Source organism: Armigeres subalbatus, chromosome 1 (genome assembly GCF_024139115.2).
Source record: "Armigeres subalbatus isolate Guangzhou_Male chromosome 1, GZ_Asu_2, whole genome shotgun sequence".
Lineage (NCBI taxonomy): Eukaryota > Metazoa > Arthropoda > Insecta > Diptera > Culicidae > Armigeres > Armigeres subalbatus.
Window position 1 is genome coordinate 3557942 of NC_085139.1, and position 19627 is coordinate 3577568.

The window sequence follows — 19627 nt, forward strand, 5'->3', positions numbered from 1 at the left end:
GTAAATGAGAATGATATCGTTAATTGTGTCACCAAGTTCTTAACTGAAGAATTTCAAAACTGTTCAGATTTACACTAAAGAAACTACTGACTAGAGATGGGCAAAACGGACCATTTCGTTGAACGGATCAGATCTAGGTCATTCAGTTTAATGATCCGGATCTTTCTTATGGATCTGATGTTTGGAACATAACGTAAGGAGAATGCAGAAAGAGGAAACGGTTGTCATAATGGGCCACACTTTTGACCAATACAGGCAATAATTTCACCCTTCTTTCGCTCATTAGCATATATAACATGTGTAGAAGACCTACAATAAACCTGTTATTCTGTCATTTTGATACAAATGCTTTGATAATTCGCTGATCTAGTGAACAGGATCTTTCAATAAGCGTGCTACGAATCATTCACTCACTTCGAAGATCCGGATCAGTTTAACGGTTCCGGATCTGAACGCCTATCTCTAATTCTGGCATGGCATGGCGGCTGCACTTTGCCGCACATATTCGATGCGATCATGCAATTCGATAAGAAGCATTTGAATTTTCCCTAATTCCGATTTTTCTGTTATCGTCGACATGTGTTACTTTAACTCGAGCATTGAATTTTCGATATTAACAACGATTTCATTCAAAAACCAAAAATGTGTACAACGATCAACTTGCGTATAGGGTTTCTTACCCCATTCCCGGCCTAACATGCGTACCACTGCATTATTTTATTGATATTTATGACAGGAAGCAACTTTCCTGAACTTTGTGGGCTGTATAATACTGCAATGGGGTTCACTTCTGCTTAAAAAATAGCTATTCGTGCTAAATATCGTTCAAAAACGCTTTTATTTGATTTAAATTAACGAGGTGCAGCACTCATTTCAGTCATAGCGATTCCTATTCCGGCATACAAAAACCAGTTCCTGCCCAAGCAAAATTTCACTCAATCTCTCAACATTTTATTCTCATTCTCTCTCGGGACGGTAGAAAACGCGACGTAAACAAAAATATGCACATTACACGACAACAAGATGCCAGATGGTATTATTCATAATCATTTTTATTTGGTTGAGAAGATATATTTACTCATCCAAATTTCTTCCAAATACTTAAAAACAATATTTTTTTCACCTTTTGAAATCGAGAGAATTATAAATAACATGATAGCGTCAACGTATTAGACAGTTTTCCTATTAACGATAAATGATCATTTTCATACACGGTGCGGCTAAAAATTCTTAGGCCGAGGTGATTTTTTGTTCGGTTTGAGGATACATTCTAAAATGTATTCTAATATGTTTAAATAAGAATTGAAGTGCGTTTGTTTATAATTATTGTGTTGTGATTAACAGCGTCAAGCAATGGTTGTATCGAGCACTGTGACTACTTTCAGGTAGGTGTTTATTTTGATGATACTGCTTTGTAAAAGTGAAAGAATCACCCGGCTCAGTGGTGTGGCAACGGAGAGCGAAATTTTGAAATCTACATTTTTATTTTCTACAATTGGATCAATTAGGAGTAAAACAAGTGGTTGACAAATATTGAGTATTGTGCAAGATAAATTGGAGACTTTTTAAAAATTATCAATCATAAACCTACGGCTTCCAAATAGTATAAATCATTAGTTTTCTGTGCAGTGAGCCGGGAACCGGGTCCATAGGCCCAAGTAGTGATTTACCCTAGATTTCTGTTGCAGTATTGTTTAATTTACAAGAATTTCTACAGAAAAAAGTTATTAATTCAACTGTTTTTTTAAATCTCCAAAAAGGAGGGCATTTTAATGCAAAAGGAGGACATTTGATTTTTAATGAAAAAGGAGGACATGTCCTCCTTTAGGATACCATATGGTCACCCTACCCCTGGGACTAGTGAAGGTACCCCAGGTTGAGAATCGCTGTTCTACAGGAATGCTTCCACTTTTTTCTGAAGGATTTCCCAGAGAAAATGTTTTTTAACCACTTCCGAAAGAATCCGGCATCTTCTCGGCTGAAGCAGTCGCGGCTTTCATCGCCACTGCCTACCCGTCCAAGAAACCCATCCTCGTACTGTCTGACTTTGCCAGCCAGCGTCATTTCCGCACTCCAGAGCGACGAGCCTAAGCACCCCTGGATCCAAAACAACTTAGCGAACATACCGAACGCGTCCTTCGCTCGAATTCCTGGGCACTGCGGTGTGCCTGGAAACATCAGGGCAGATTTCCTTGCCAGAGTTGGATATCAGGGCCAGCGTGTCACGCCATCCGTCCTGTTAGGTGACGTCAAAACCTGGATAAGGAAACCCGTGCAAGATTTGTCACTTCTTCCGAATAGCTTCGGAAAGTTAAGGGGACCACATCGGCATGGTCAGAATCGAACCGGCTCTCGCATAACTTCGGCGGGAGCCCTTTCCAAATAACCTGCGACGTCTGTAATGTTGTCAACATTATGTCTGCCGATGTCCAAGTATCAAGCTCCCAGGGATACCTATACAGGGCCGGATTGAGCCGGAAGGGGGCCCCGAAATGTACAAAAAAGGTTGGTTTTGGTACATAAGATTTGTGGGGGCCCGGGGCCACGGCCCCCCCGGCCCTGCCTATAGGATATCTGTTAGGGGGAGTGGTTCGCATTTCCCAATCCCATTTTTGTCGCCTCATTTGCACAGCCACAAATTCTCTGGTCTTTTACTGCAGCATTGAACGAAAATACTGCTTTTAACAATTTAAAGGTTCCAAAGATGATTTTCAGGTTTTTGATTTTGTTCAATTTATTTTTAGGCGTTCTGTAATCTGTATATACGGTTAGTCGTATAAATTTGAACATTTGCGGGATTTTATTTCCATTCTGAATTTTCAAGTGCCAAGTGCCTCTGGCCTCGGTGCTTTCGACGAGTGAAGAACTTAAGATTTAAAAATTCACATAAATAAAGACAGAATAAAAAAACAGAACGACGATGTATTTATGTTTCTGTATCATATTCCATTATAAACAACGATGAAACACACATAATCAGAAGGGTAGTTATTTTAAATACACGCACAGCATATAAAGCACTGATAAAGTGGAACAATGTAGAAAAGGAATCAGCTGTGGTGGATAGCATCAGGTACCGCACCACGTCGTATTTCAACTTAACCCTCCACGCATACGACCAAGCATCATACTAATCATGTGGAGCGAGCCTCCCTTTTTTTGTTACGCTTCTTAATCTTCCCATCGTTGATTCGCTGTATACAAAGATAGAGTAGGTAACAAATATCCTATAAGATGAAGATGGAAAGGATCGGCGGCGGCGCGCGCGAGCAGTTCCAAATTAGTCACCGTCGAGTGAAGAGGGCCTGTCCGATAACTGAAAATTAAAGCGCATCGCTCCACTGATATAGCAGGGCGTGGGAAAATTTTTTTTTCTTTATTACAATGATTTCGCCTGATGGGTGCAGTACTTGCAGTACTGCAAGTGAAAGGTACATTAATTCGCGTTGACACCTAGCTGATAGCATACGATTAGAATAAGTTTCATTCAGTGATAGACGAATTGCATCATTCGTTTGGGATAATGGGAGAATTCGCGATTGGTCGATGTTCTAACGAACACGTGTTCTTTCTTTTTCAGTCAAAATAACTGCTACGTGACGGTACGCAAAAACTTTGAAATGGTCGATTCCCAAGATATGACGGTCCAGACCTATGAGCACCAGGATCCGGCTCAGCCAGTGTAAGTATCATTCGAGACCAATTGCGCAACACAGAACAGATTACTATAGATTCGTTCTTTTTTATTCCAGTGAGGAATGTGATGCTGCTCAACTGGTGCAAATCCCGGTAAGTGGAAAATCTAAGCTACGGAAATGTTCAGGTTTAGGTCTCATAGCTCTGAATTTTCAGTGGATTATGTGATTAATGATTATCCATTTCCAGCTCTTTTATAATTAAACATTCTTATCATTTCTCAAATAATAAGGCATCTGTGCATGCTTTCTATTGATAGCATATTTAATTTTTTGAAGGGTGTTTTCGATACGAATCCAGGAGTATACTTCTTCTTATTATTATCGGAATTACATCCCCCACTGGGACATTTCCGCTTTGCATCTTAGTGTTCTCTAAGCACTTCCACAGTTATTACCTGCGAGCTTTCTAAGCCAAATTACCATTTTTCCATTCGTATACCTATCATGGGAGTAACACGATGATACTTCCATGCCCAGGGCAGTCGAGTAAATTTCCTAGACCGGGACCGGGAATCGAACTCAGACACCTTCAGCATGGTCTTGCTTTGCACACTTCACAAGTTTAAAAATTGAGCGTCACGAAAAAAATGATTGACTTTAATAGCTGATAAGTAATTCATTATTCAACGGATTTTCATTTTTTTTTCCACCAATCGATAAGAAATTTTCGTAAGAATCGATTTTTTTAATCTATCGTTTATTTGGAAGGCTCATTTATTGTAAAGCTTACGGATTGTTTTTTAATACAGTTTCTCATTATTCTTATACACTAACGAACCACAAGACTCGCGGTTTGGTCTAGGTTGTTATAATTAAATGCTTCCAACCACGTTGGATGCTCTATTACTATTAGATGCGGCGAGAAGAAAACTATCTTCGGTCGGAGCCCTTATCGTTTGAACTCTTTAGTAGGGTCATACACGACCTAGGGTTAGCATAGAGATAAATAGGCACCTCTTTGAGGTTCACATTTAGAATTAGATTCATTACTATAAAATCTCTTTATTTGATAATCACCACACTAATTCCATTTAAATTGATACAGACTAACGAACTCATGATGGATCTGGACGGGGTAACGCTGTTTGATTACCCAGAGTACGAGACGCTCAAGTTCGAGGCGATAGGCTCGCTGTTGGAAGAATCCTGCGATCAGGACATGGAGAGCAAACCGACAATTGATCAGAAAGTTATGGCAGTGGCGGCCCTGCTGGATCATATGGATCGCACCCCGACGTTGGACGAAGTCGAAAATCCGGTATATAACTTTAACGTAGACCTGAATGGGGAAACTAGTGGCAAATCTAGTTGGATGTTTTCTTCTCGTCTCAACAAAGTTTTTGTCAAGATGGGCCAGGCCTGTACGTTCAACATTTCGTACCAAACCTTGGCCCACCAGGAGCTCTACATCCGAGCGATGATGGTTTGCTCGGCACCGGAAGACATGCATCAGCCGGTGTACAGATGCGAGAACCATCGAGTGAGCGATAACACCAACCCGAGTAAGTATCCAACAGACATTAATTCCATGTAATTTTCTGTTTAAGTAAGTGTTCGCAATTACAGAACTGGCCGACGAGGTGAAAACGCATGTCATGCGTTGTTTCAACCCGTCCACTCGGTACGTTGGTACTGAGAACGGTGTCGCCTTCAAGGATCGCTTAGCCGTCATAATTCCACTGGGTTTGACCACCCAGGAACAAGTAGCGCTGAATGTATCGCTGGAGTTTGTCTGCCAAAACTCCTGTAGGATTATAAACCGTCGGGCAACGGCAATAATATTCACGCTGGAGGATTCCCAAGGCCAAATTTTAGGTAAAAAATCGTTGCATCTGAAAGTGTGTAGCTGCCCGAAGCGTGACAAGCAAAAAGAGGAAGAAAGCTTGGCTCCAGCCAAGCGAAAAAGCGACACCCATTTACAGGCACCGCCTGGCAAGAAAGTCGCTAAAGTGGCCACTCTGTCACGTCATCCGGGTCAGCAATTGCCGCGTCTCACACCATCGCCACCTTTAGGCAAGCTGGCCTTCATAAAGAAAGAGCTCTCATCCGAAACGTTGAGCTGCGGACAGAAGGCGAGAGCAATCGCGCAAGCCAACAGTCAGGAAATGGTCGAGGGAACGGGCATCCCGGTAACCGTTCACCTGCCTACCGTAGAATTGGCCGCAAAGGTGGCCGAATATGCGTTCCAGGTTGTGGCCACAGAACTGGTCCGCAATAGCACCACCGAACCGGAAGGGTCGAAGAAATTGGCCGCCTTTCTCACCAGCATTCGCCGGGTGCAGAGTAAGTACGAACCTTATGTCATGTAGATTAAGGCGATAATGCTCTATTTTTGCTTTCTCCTTTTTTCCTGATAAGCTCGAAAATTTAGAAGAGTTAAGACTGCGAAATAGCGCTTTGTTTATGCGAATTAGATATTTATTTGACAGATCATTGGTAGTATGATTTTTATGATTATCTGTGCTTAAAATAAAAGACTGAAAGTTGTGTAACTCTATCGTTTAGTTAGTAACGAATATAAATACATATGCAATATGATATGGTTAACATTGAATATCTTTATCATTGTTCAAAAATTTCAAATAAAATTTACCTTTGATCGTTGTAAAATCGATTGTTCTGAAGAATGGTATTTTTATGAACTAAAGAAAAAAACTGTGACAAACGGGTCTCATTTGGGTATTATCTAAATCATCATTTTATTTCACTTATTTAGCTAATACTGGGAATTATTTTCGATTTGGGCGTAACTTATTTTGTAAACAAACATTGTAAGGCGAATTCCTGCTAAAGAAAACATTTCCTGAGAAAACCATTGTATGTATCCAACAGGCTCTCTAGCATTCTTTCAACATGCCCGCCCATCTTACCCTTCCGGCTTTAACTACCTTCTGAATTACACAGTTTGACAGCGAGCTTGTGGTTCAACCTTCGCCGCCACACGCCATTCTCTTCTCATGAACCTCTAGGCAGGCACCAATCTCTCAAATACCCCTGAAGTCCTGCTCGAGCATGGTCCAAGTTTCATGTCCGTAGAAGACTTCTGGTCTTAGAGCCCTTTGTACATGATGCACTAGTTGGAATCTTTCTTGACCGCCCTCTCTTCTGCAGCCCAAATTCCTCAACCACCTCGAAGGTATCCCCGTGGGCTCCGTCCACTAGCATTTACATTGTCCTCAGAGCATACACCACCAGTAGAGTGGGGCATCATGTTCATTTTTTTCAAATCAATGGTTTTTCGAGGCCATTCTGGGTCCTGAACAACTGTGCAGAATTTGGAACCGATCGCGTTTGAAGTTTGTATGGAAATTAGTATGGGAGAACGTATATTTTTGCATTTCTACTACTAGAGATTTCCGTTCATCATAAACCAAGTGGCACATTGCGCTAAAGTATAACCCAAAGGATGCTGAAAAACTTTGCTGAAGAAGTTACGTTGTTGGAACGTCCACGAAAAGTTATAACGCTTCGAACATTGAGTGTTCAAACCATATGCAAAAAATCGTTTATTCTGCCAGCACTGCCGTACTACGTAGACCAATAATTTAATTGAGTGTTATTTCAAAATAATTGATCTTATAGGGCTTTAGAGCTAATGGGAGCTATCCGGAATTATTTCACAAAGAAAAAATCCAATGAGAAGGAAGATGGGTTTTGGTCTTCGATAAACATAGGTTGTCCGGTAGTGCTGGCAGAAGCATTGATTTCGTGCATATGGTTTAAACAATCAATTTTCAAAACATAATAACATTTTTTGTAGACTTTCCAGCTACGTACCTTCTTTGACAAAGTCTTTCGGCATCTTCCAGACTATATGCTAACGTATTGAGTCGCGTGATTGACAATAATTTGCCGCTAAGAGCAATAATGTAAAAAAGTACGTTTTCCCATACTAATCTCCATGTAAATTTAAAACGCGATGCGGCATGCGAGGTTGCAACCAATCGAGCCCATATGTTGCACAGTTGATTGGGGTCCCAAAACGATTCAGAAAAACCTTGATCTCACTTGATCGGACGAAATTTGCGTTTTTCTATACAACTGCGCCCCACTGTCCACCAGTCCAACTATCGTTGCACAAGGAACCCCGGTTCATAACCCCGGCGGGATTCGGACGCGAACACTCCAGCCCAATATTGTCTCACAATTTTGCTTTAATCAGTCTTGCATAAGCTTTCCGGGAAAACTTTTCTCGCCCATAATTTTCCATAGCTCTATGCGATTTATACTGTCGTATGCCGCATTGAAATTGATAAACAGATGGGCGTTGGGTAAGCATATGCGGTATTTCGAAAAATTTCGTTTCAGGTGGTTCGAAACGAAATTCCGTGGAATTTCGCGGAATTTGGGCATAGCGAAATCTGATTTATTGATTTCGTTTCGTTTCGTAAAATTACAAAAAATTCGCTTGAAAAAACTAGCTTATAACGAAATTTAACGGAATTCCGCGGAATTTCGAAACAAATTTAGACTTAAAAAACTGTAAAAACAAACTGTCTCGCTGAACAAAATCATAAAGCTGTTTTCAAAACTTAATGTTATACAATTTTTTTCTACTACAAAATCCCATTCTGAGTCGACAAATATGTACGTATTCAGATTTCTTCTATAAAACGTCTTCGGTGTTTTGTTAGAAATATCAACAGAAAACGAAAAATATTTTTAACTATTCAATCCCATTTTTTCAAAAGTAATCCGACTCAATATTTAAGACATCAGGGTCAGAGTGTAAATGTGTAATATGTAAATCAGATATGAATCAGACTAGTACAACTTCGTCAAAGATGCAAAGTCGTGACGTGGATTCCTGAGGCCACTGTAAAGTATTTTTAGAGCGCCTTTTTTTTATTAAAGCCCAACTTCTTCACCTCTTATGCCTTAAAACAGATTTAAGCGCCGTTTAAGAGTTAGGAAGGCCCTAAGGAAAACATCAAACGAAGCACATGATTGTGTGTTGGTTTGATTTGAACCAAGGTATTCGTCTTCGAGTTTTCAAAATAACTTCGTTCACAATAAATATTTAGTCGCTTACCAAGGTGGCTTCATATGAATTATCTTTTCAACAAACCAAAGATTCCTTTCCCGTGACGCTCACGGAGATACAGAGCATTCCAATTAACTGTAAGGGCGTAACCGGCTAATACTGTTCATAGCAGCTGTTTCTTGCACTTAATTGAAGTCGGTTGAGGATGAAAATTCGACAACAATTTTGCATGCCTCATATGCACAAACACATAAACAAGGACGATGTTTTCAAATGGTTGTTGTTGTTCCGCTGAAACATCTGTTTGTCTCCTGTTTGCTTCCCCGGAATTCAGTTAATTTTCGTGTAAAACTACGCAAAAAATACTGTGCCGCCCGAAACGACACTTCTAATCGTTTAATCGAGTTGGCGATCACAATATCGAATATCGTGAAACGAGAGTTTTTGATTAATTACTGTTTTTTTTCGCCATTATAAAGACGTTAAAGGGCAATTGGCAATCTTTTTCAGTAGAAAACAATGCAGTGCAATAAGTGCTCTCACACCATCAGCCGCAACTGTGTGCGCATTATTAACAAAAAAAAGTTATATGGATGTGCGACGAATGCTTACTGGACTTCCGTACCAAACGCGATGCCTTGTACAATATTTCAACTGATAGTATCGAGCCGACTGTCATTGAATCTGTTCAGTCAGACGTTTTGGAATTAAAGTCGAAGATGGAGGAGATTTTGAAAGCACTACTGATTATGGCAACCCCAGCTCGTTTCGAAATGCAGGCTAAAGTTGTACACTCGACTCCTGTTGCTGGATCGTCAACCTGAGGAAGTCTTTTGAATGGAACTAAAGTCTACCGTGCCGACAACGTGATGGATGAAGCTTCTACGAATCAAAAGCAATTCAGAAGATATGTTCTCGTTGTTTATGTCGAATATTGAGCCTAATACTGCCGACAGTGAAATTGAATTATTAGTTCGAGAATGTCTTGAAATTCCTGTTTCGAGTATGATTAGTATTAGAAAACTAGTATCAAAAAGACAAATGTTTGAAAATTTAGATTATGTCTCGTTTAAAATTTCTGTTAGTAGCAAATACAAATTACAAGCTTTAAAGCCTGCAACGTGGCCGAAAGGTATAAAATTCAGAGCATTTGAAAAATCAGAGTTTTTCCTGTAAACGTAGTAATTAATATTATATTCCATGTACATTTTGCTGTTTTTTTTTCTTGTTTGTTGTAATTATTTTTATATGTAATTATGTTTATATGTCGTGGTTCTAATTCATAATGTAAGTGAAGTTGCTGTTATTTGTTATCATTGCTTAAGTACAGTTGTATCTTGTAAATATTTAGTTCAATACCACCATCATTGGGGCTATACATAGTCTGTTGATGAAGTTACCAATAAACAAAAGGACAAAAAGACAATAGGTTGGTTCCTCGAGTTGATTTTTATATAAGACTAGAGTAGAGTGGGGCAAGAGTACGCACTTAGTTTTCAATCGATCATGTGGCCCTTATGAAGCAAGCTTCTGCATATCAAATCAGTGTCGATGATTCATATACTCTTCCCTTATGTTACCCAGTGGAAAAATATTGAAATTATTGAGATTCGTTCTAGTAGAACCCTTATTGCAAGATTAGTGAAAATCGCACTCTTACCCCACCGGTGGGGTAAAAGTGCATCGGGTGTAAGAGTACGCATTTATCCAATCATGTGCCTCAAGTATATACAAACACAATTAAGAGTTAATAATATTTAATTGATGTTTAATGAGCAATGAATGTTTAAAGATTACGTAACTCATAAAGGGGGAGGGGGTCCTAAAATTGTGCACTTTCATTCGAAAAACCATTGTTTTTATATATATAAAAAACTACAGAGGTAAAAATATATATCAGGTTTTGCGTGGCGTACACAAAGGGATTTTCCTTAAAGAAAGTTCACCAATCACGTAACGTAAATTTTGGCTATTTCATCACACCTCCCCCCCTATCTTACACTATTTGTATGAATCCTCTAAAAATTATATGGATCATCACACATCTCGCAACCCCTCCCAGCTAAACGTTGCGTAATTTATGAATGTTTCTTTTGATTAAATGATATTATTATTTAGATGAAGTTGTGTTTTCGTACTATGTTTAGGTGTACAACAAGTCCTTATACAATTTCATTATTTCGCTTCAGTGCTTTGTTCGCTTTAAGTCCTTTCTAACACCGAACTACTTCCAACTTATCCTAAAAACTTGAGATAATTTCAATTCTGTCCCTTTTTTCTTAGTTGTGAATCTTTACAGTTTGGAAGAAGTCTTATTTCGGCCGGAGATACGGGTTTGACATCATAACTTGAAGATTCATATGCGTACTCTTGCACCACCGGTTCCTGCGTACTTTTACCCCACAGTCCCAAAATTATTCAAGTAATGGTTTAGACTTCTTGGAAAACTAACCGGATTGGTGTTCTGTACCATAAAGTACTCTATATAATAGGTTATCGAAATGGTATAATGTTCACCTGATTGAACGTATATATGGTAATGAAATACTAGTTGCGGAAATCCAATTATTTTTAGCAAAATGGCCAAAATGTTATCTAACTCCATATCTCCCTTGTTGTTTATTCAAATCGTTTACAATTACACAAGATAATGGTTGGCCAGAATACCTGTCAAACTGATGCAGTGCTGCTAGTTTATTTTTTTTATTACTTCAAAAAATCGAAAACGTACTCTTACCCCACGCGCACTCTTGCCCCACTCTACTCTATGGGTTTCCGAAAAAGGTTGAATTTGGAAGGAAATGGTAGCCTTTTGGTACAACTTTTTGTATGAGAAAGGAAAAATTATTTCTTTATACCTGGCAACTGCTGCCGTAAAAACTTTGCGATAACATTTCTGAAATGCAATCTGAAAGACATACACTGGTGGAAATAAGTATAAAGACAAGCTCGATTTTCATACAAAATGGCCATGTTGAGAGGTCAAAATCTCGATTCTTGGTGACTCGATTGGGCTGATTTTTTGCCAGTAGGCCTAAAATGACATGAATTTTCATTCAATGATGCATATTTTCTTACCTAATACCTAACCTTATACCTAATAGAATCTGGCAATAATTATAAAGACTGTTCTGTAGTATGGAGCCCCATATAAAGAAGTGGTGTCTTTATAATTATTTCCAGATTCGGTCAAAATTAAAAGAACTGTTTCAAATGCACTCAAAGATCAAAAGTTCAAGTTGAAAACAGGTGACTAGTGAAATTTTAGCCAAATCGAATTGCTACAAATCGAGATTTCGATCCTCAAACATGATGAAAATCTATAAAAATCATGCTTGTCTTTATACATATTTCCGGCGGTTCTTTGGGCATTTTAAAAAGGGGATTTATCTAGAGCGCAAATGTGTGCTATTAACAATTCTCTATCTGCGCATATTATATTTTCATATTCTGGTTTTGATTAAGCTCAATACCAAAAAACCACGCTGATAAATGAATATGAAGTATGCTTCAGCATAATCACAGCATAAAGTCCTAAATGAAATAGGGTTTTAAATAGAATTTAAATAAGAAAAAAAGAACCCACATTTCCTATATTTTATATACATACTTACTGATATAAAGCTGAACTGATATAAAATTGATCAGGTTCGGGATCACCCACCCCATGAATTCCTTTGAAAGCGGCACAAATGCTGGGATATTGCCTTATCGCCAATAATGGTGAACGGTTAGTTACCACATACTGCTTCTTCTGTTACCAAAATTCAATTGGTCGCAAAGCAGATATTAGACTTTGAGAAAATGAAATCAGAATTGCGTACATAATGTAAAATCAATTCAATAAAAATTCCGCGAAAAAATTAAAATTTCGTTTCGTTTCGAAAATTTCGAATTAAATAGACGTTGATTTTGTATCGTTTCGAAGTCTCGAAAGTAAATATATATTTCGTTTCGTTTCGTTTCGAATCAACACAGACATTTTAAATTCCGTTTCGTTTCGTTTCGTTAGGAAAAGGTGTCTTATCGCATACCCTTAGCGTTGGGACCTAATATTAACGGAATTTTAAAGGATTAGCCGTATAGTAAAGTTCTGATCCATTGTCGAGCGCCTCCAACTCATTCACTATTGGTGACAGACGACGGAAGATGAGCTTGGATGTTACTTTGTAGGTGACATTTGGGATGGTGATCGCATGAAAGATCTCACATTACAGCTTGTCGCCATTTTTTGTAGATGAGGCATATGACCCTTCATTCCCGCATTCGGTAGCTGTTCTGTTTCCCAGAGTCTGTGCAGACAAGTTGCTAGCTTTTCCAGGACAATGTAGATGAATTCAGCTCCTATCATCTGTGGGATATTACCGGCAAAAGGTCGAATCATTACAAAAGTTTCCATCTTTCAACCACGAGAACTTGGAATACTCACAAATTTACGTTTACTTTTATTATGCTGCTCCATTAAGAAAAACTTGTCCACGTGTTTTGTAACTACTAGCAGCGATCTAATCAATCTTATTCAGTTGAGGTATTTAACGCCAGTTCAACGTCGAAGCTCAATCTTTCAATTGAAAGAAGTTGTATGACGGTGTTTACAGAGTCAATTTGAAACCTTATATATTGCATAATAGATCAATCTTCATTGCAGTAATGAAAGGATGAAAACAAATTACAAGAACTAATTGTACTCGTACCATAATGCTTGGAATTTGAATGTAAAACTATTGATGAACCCGTATTAAAATAGTGTCAGTAATGCCCTACAAATCTAATACATGGGTTCTTTCTAAAATTACGTAACGCTGAATTTGGTGATTTTGGACCCCCTCCCCTCGTAACACTTTTTGTATGGAAGGTTTTATATTTTTGTATGGATCGTAACGTTCGTCTTGACCCCCTCCCTCCCCCTTTAGCGTTACGTAATTTGTGAAAGGCCCCTAACTAGCTTTTAGATCGATGGATACCTGGTTATCATGTTACGATAATCTGTTGTTTTATCGAGTTTTATGGATATTTTATATAGCGGTTCTGGTTTTCCGTAGCAACGAGCAATGCACGATAAAAAGGGGTGAGATTGGGCCAAGCCTTTGGATGATTTGCCTTACATAGTTGGTAAGAGCAGTAATGTAGGCAATTATTTTTAATGAGCGATTGAATCGAGACATCGTCACCGCTGAACTTTATTGTATTTGGCCCTATGTCACCCCCTGTGAGGGGTGAGAATGGGCCAATTTTGAACAACATATAACCTCATTTATTAATTACTATGTCTGAAACTCGATTATGCATATGTACAACATGTGATAGATTTAGTTCGGAAAAGGTATTGGAGGGTAACCGCCCCTTCGGTGGGCTTTGATCCCACGACCCCAGTACGCTAGACAGGTGCTTTCCCTACTAAGCTACGATGGACCTCCGTCGTCCTCCGCAGCTTAGTGGGTACTGATGAAACCAAATTACCAGCACCGGGTCGTGGGATCAAAGCCCACCGAAGGGGCTTAATACCCGGCATATAGGCAATTAATTTTGAATGTACTGAACTCGAGTGGCGATTTCTCTTCGCTTGTGTGGTCGGGTCGGGATCTGACGACCAACTGGCACAACCTCACACAACTCTTCTTCATTGAGCACCGTTGCTGATGAAGCAAGTGTGTAGGAGCCGGACAATACTAAATACTCATCCTACTTGGTTGGTTTGCGTTTTTTTTTTCCTAAGCAATGGAGGGGGAATCTGCTCAACAGACATCCTGGGTTGTTCAGGAAGTGCGGGGTTAGGGACCACCTCCAACAGCAAACGAGGGAGGCAGGACTACATCCCCGACCCGCTAAACCGTTTCCATTGCCGCCAAGCCCATAGTCCCTTCGGTACAACCAGAAAGTAATGCTTCAAAGGGGGGCCAGTGCACAACGCACCCTTGAGGTTAGCTGCGTGTCCTTACAGCACCGAACATCGTGACTCGCTTTTTTAGAAGAACACCATGGTATCGTGCCAGCGCATTGCCGGTTTTCCAGATGGCCTTATCACGCCCTATGTCCTCGAAAGGTGGGAAGGATCGATTTCGCGCCTGCTTACCTCTGCACGACTGGTATCAAGAATGATTATGCCGCGTGCACCCCAAATTGACCTTTCTGCGATAGGGCCTTTTCGCCAGCACACAGAGGGACTTGCCGACGCGGTGCCTACGCCTGCCCCAGCCTTGACGAGGACCCCTTTCGATCCTCGGGCTCGGAACCCGCCCGGTTGACCGACCCCGCGAAATCGACGATACCATGCTGTTCTTCACGCGGCCACTTGTTCGATAAAAGGATCGAGTTCGACCACAGAGCATGACCGGCATGAAGCCGACTCCGATCCCTTGGACCACCTCTTATTTGCGCCTGAACTAGCCATCCTTGAGTCCACGCGCCACCTTCTGTGTAGCTCCGAGACGATTTTGGCGATAGCCGATAAAACGGCGTTCCAGCCAACTTCATCTTTGCATCCTCCGAACTAGGTTGTCCGGGATAGTGTCCAGACCACATGTGGCAAGCATGTGGTCACGCATTGCGCGAAAACGTGAGCACACGAACAACACGTGTTCCGCCGTTTCCTCTAAACCTGCGCACACCAAACACTTGGGCGAGGCCGAGCAAGCCAGCTGCGTTACCTGCACTGTGATTTTGCAGCACGCTTAAACGCTTGGGCGTCGAACCCCATGGGTGCTTGCTGTTCACAGCTTTGCTGAAACATATCAAACAATAGGAGGTTCGTGCAGCATTGTGCCTTATGTCCCTCAATCCGCAGCGTCGGCAGAGATTGCTTCTGTCAGGGGCCTTTGCGGTCCCATTGCTTGTGCCACGGTTCCAGGCACTTGAAGCAAACTTCAGGTTGCTCGTATATGCCCACAGGGCATACCGACCACCCCACCCTTGACGCTTCTAACTTGACTACCTTGAGGCGTCAGCTGCAGATAGCCGAACCAATGCTACCTGCGTCCCTGCCGGACCTTTCCGTAGCCGAACGGCTGCGGTGGGCGTCTCTACTTCACACTGTTGCCGCAATGCCGTGACGAGCTCTTCGACTTCGGTGATCTTGTCCAGGTCTTCAACCCTTAGATTCACCTCCGTCGTGAGTGCCCTCACCTTGACCGTCTCGCCAAGGACTTCCTCCGCCAGCTTCTTGTAGGCGGCGCCCTTTTGCGAGACGCCCCGCTTCAGCTCGAGGATCATCTCGCCCGTCCGGGTGCGTCTTATTCGACGTACGTCGGCGCCGAGTTCACCGAGCTTGACGTCACTCCTCATCGCCTTCAAGACGTCCGAGTACTTTGCCTCGTCCGTCTTGATGACTAGGGCATCGCCCCTGGAGCGATTGGCGCCTACCCTAGACTTCTTGCTACCCTCATTCGCCTGGGCCTTCTTTTCGGGCCTTGACGTCTTCAGTTTCCTCTTGTTCATGACCAGGGTCCAGGAGGCGTCATCCCCTCTATTTCCCTGGTCTGGTGCAGCTGAGGAGCTCTCTCAGTCTGTCGTAACCCTTACCACCGTCTTTCCTGGGTGGATGGACCTTTCCAGGTCCTTCCTCCCCAGTTTTGAGGTACCTGGCTGGTTCTGCTTCCCAGCCCACTACCCTTGTTCGGGGTAGTAACCCTCCGCGTTTGGAGCGGCCCCAGGGAGCTCATCCCCTGGAGACTGTCTCCCCGTTTTTGTCTCTGCTCCGTTGGAGCAGTCACCCCCGACGTACCCGCAAATACTTGAGCCTCAGTCTGGGTAGACTTCGGCACCACCGTCTTCGCTGGCACGCCCTCGGTCGATTCGATCTTGCCCGAGTCCGCGAATCCTTGGGCCTCAGTCTGGGTAGACCTCGACTCCACGGATTTCACAGGTTTACACTTGGCCATCCAGACCGCCCTCTCCAGCTTGGGGTCCAGCATCGACTTTCGAAGTTTCTGCAAGCTCCTCTTGAGGTCCTTACTGATATTATGCTTCGATGATGCTATGTCGATTTAGGCGTCCAGCTGTTCCGCCGCCACCTCGAAGGCCGAAAGCCCATCGTTTTTGGGGTTCATCGCCTCCACAAGCCATGGGCCGTCAATAACCTCTACCGGCGTTTTTTTAGCCGAGATGAAGGTTAAGTGACCCACGCTGGCGCTGCGCACTGAGCTGCCGACTATTGCCTCTGGCCTCCTGGCGGAGACCTGAACAACCCACCTCTTGCGAAGGGGTTGTCGCCTACACTACTACCACTAATTGAAGAATTGACTTGGTTTTCCATTTTGGTCCCACGAGTTGCTCGGGAAAAGAGGTCCACCACGCCAGAGCCCAGCATGACGCGGTAAGGGACAATTACTGTGACCAGTTATCCCACAGGCTCCGTTAAAGCCCTAGCTCATTATTTCACCTCCCCTGGCCATGCATCCCCTCGGCACGGGTCGCTTAACGCCTTGGGATTAGGGGTTAGGGACGATGGTCCCGTTGGTCGCACCCACACACTCTAGCTGATGTCAGAAGGACAACAGTGCCCAGGCTGCACTACCAGCTAAGTACGCAACCCTTAGCTGGCGGTCAATTGTCATCGGAAGACCCGTGGAAGCGTGAGATTGGAACTTGTAAGGACCAGAGCTGTGTTGGTCGCTTCTTCCCAGATGTCAACTCACCATTTCGCAGCCCACAATGGAAACGGTTACCGGGTCGGGGATGTAGTCCTACCTCCCTCGTTTGCAGAGAGGTGGTCCCTAACCCCGCACTTCCTGGACGTCCAACTCAGGATGTCTGTTGAGCAGATTCCCCCTCCATTACTTAGGAAGAAAGAAAAAACTACCTGACTTAACCTCCTCAGGTGTCTGGTAGGAGATTTCCGTTTACCCTTGCACAAGAACTCCGTTGACGTTCTGCTGGACCAATGCTGACTATCGTGCGCAGAATCCGGTCCCTTCAACACGGAGAGGGATCCTGTGATCTCCGGAGGTGACTGCGGCGAAAGGGGTGGCTTTGTGGCACTGTGAGCGGTCCTGAAGCAGCATGAACGTAGGCGTTGAAGGTCGCAGACAGCGTGTTGATAAGGATACGTTGGGCGATGTAGGTAATTGTAGAGATTGATTGTAGAGCCGACGACTATCGATGATGACTTGTGCAATCTTAAACCGAAGCCCCTGTTGTTGGTTGCGGTTTTGATAAAGTCTTAACCAAGTTGATTCTATTCTTGTTGCGGAAGTGAGGCGGGAAAGAGAGGCTCCGGTCTATTGACACACATAGGACCTTTTTTACGGGATGGGATAGTCTCCCGGGATGGATTTAAGGCTGGATCCGGACAGCTAATGTCAGCATCTGCAGACATAGCCTTTAACACATTTGCTTGTGGTCATGGTAAAACTTACCGAAATAGCCCATCGGAGGACAGCGCTTACATCAAATTGACCCGCGTTCGGGCTGGTGTGTTGCCGACGATGACCAGTAAAATGTCATCTGCATACACAAAAACGTGCATGTTCGCGGGTAAGGAGCGGAAGTCATAGCGACGAGTAAGAGCGTTAGTGCCAGAACGGTTCTGTGACACGCCAGCTTCCTCCGGAAAAAAGCTCTCGAGTCCTGATTCTCGATAAGGACTTTGGAGGAACACCCAACTGCTGCAACACATTGAATGTCTTGGAAATATCGATCTGAAGCACCCCGAAGAACATCAGGTTGGCGAAATAGGATGAAACGCATGTTGCCAGAAATCGAACCTACCTTCAGCTTCTAATTTGTCCCGTAGTGGCCTGGTGTTTAACATCGGGTAAGATTCGGCGAATTTTTATTACTTTTGGATTTGGCGTAGAAAACCTCAGCAGTGGTAAATGGTCGATTGAATATGGAGAGTTGTGGAACGATAGAAATCGATTATTATGAGAGACTGCTGAATTTCCCAACATTCTGAATTCCTTCTCCTAGTCAATATTATGCGTTTATTTTCACATTATTGCCTGTCAAACTTCAAATTTCGCGGAGAGGTACGTTTGTTATAACAAACCGGGTCTTGATCACCAGTCATCACAGTCATTGCCATGAAAATACACACCGACAAATCATCCCGAATGTAAATATGTCCGCAGTTCAAGTCAATTGATTGACTCGTTGATGATGCCACATCTGTACAATAGAATGTATGAGAAAATCTTTTTACAACACCAAGAACAATTGAATAAATTCTTTAACGTAAACAATTTCACAATTTTCTTCTCAATGATTTCCGAAAAATCCCTGGATGTTGAGCATCATCAAAGCGAACTGCACTACATTCCATTCTATTACTCTCCATCTACTTACAGAAGGGTTATCCAACGGACGCAACAATTCCATGGGATCAACGGACTCGGACTAGCCACGAGAATGAGCTCATTGTATTTCATTCAATAAGTTTAAAGACAAAGTTTATTCTAAGTAAGTTTCTTTTTATGTTTAATGTAACAAATTATTTCTAGGCATAATGTCAGTGATGTACTTTTATCGTACATTACTTCCTCATATTTACTACTAGTGCGGAAATCGCAAAATACTGTTAGGATAAACGTTATCCAATACGCCATAGTGTTAGAAAAGCAATATCCTGAAGAAAAAAGTTTCGAAATTATTTTTCCAGTGTCTTCCTGAAATTGTTGTAAAAATTTTATCAGTTGTATTTTTGGTTTTATTTCACTTTTATATGTACGTATTCTACAGCAGCAACCTTTGTCGAACAAAAAATGTGATTCTGTTACACCGTGTTTACCAGAAGTCATTTGTTGCCCTATCGCAATCCCACTGTCGAATATTTCCCCGAATTTTTATCGTTTTCGTGTTTCACAACTAGAAGGAAAAGGTTTTTTTGCCTATTTTTTCGACCTTCATTGCCATGAATTCGGTGCAATTCTTGACTCGTTTAAGTTCATAGCTTACTTTGATTGAAATAAGATTTAAAAACTTTGTTTTGCTAATTAATAAATTGTCTGTA

At 42.0% G+C, this 19627-nt stretch overlaps 1 protein-coding gene across 3 annotated transcripts in view; it reads left to right on the forward strand.

Moving 5' to 3' along the window:
- LOC134219885 (cellular tumor antigen p53-like) overlaps positions 1-19099 on the forward strand; it is a 29763-nt gene extending 10664 nt beyond the window's left edge. The window contains exons 1-6 of one of the 3 annotated variants that reach the window (XM_062698777.1): positions 3283-3431; positions 3581-3682; positions 3753-3789; positions 4744-5200; positions 5265-5981; positions 18966-19099. In XM_062698777.1, coding sequence (XP_062554761.1) covers positions 3385-3431; positions 3581-3682; positions 3753-3789; positions 4744-5200; positions 5265-5981; positions 18966-19018 — 1413 coding nt within the window. In that variant the 5' untranslated portion in view covers positions 3283-3384 and the 3' untranslated portion in view covers positions 19019-19099. Of the gene's footprint in view, positions 1-3282; positions 3432-3580; positions 3683-3752; positions 3790-4743; positions 5201-5264; positions 5982-6056; positions 6309-18965 lie in introns of those variants that run through there. The other 2 variants (XM_062698785.1, XM_062698794.1) reach the window with 2 other exon arrangements.
- Positions 19100-19627: the final 528 nt, after the last annotated feature.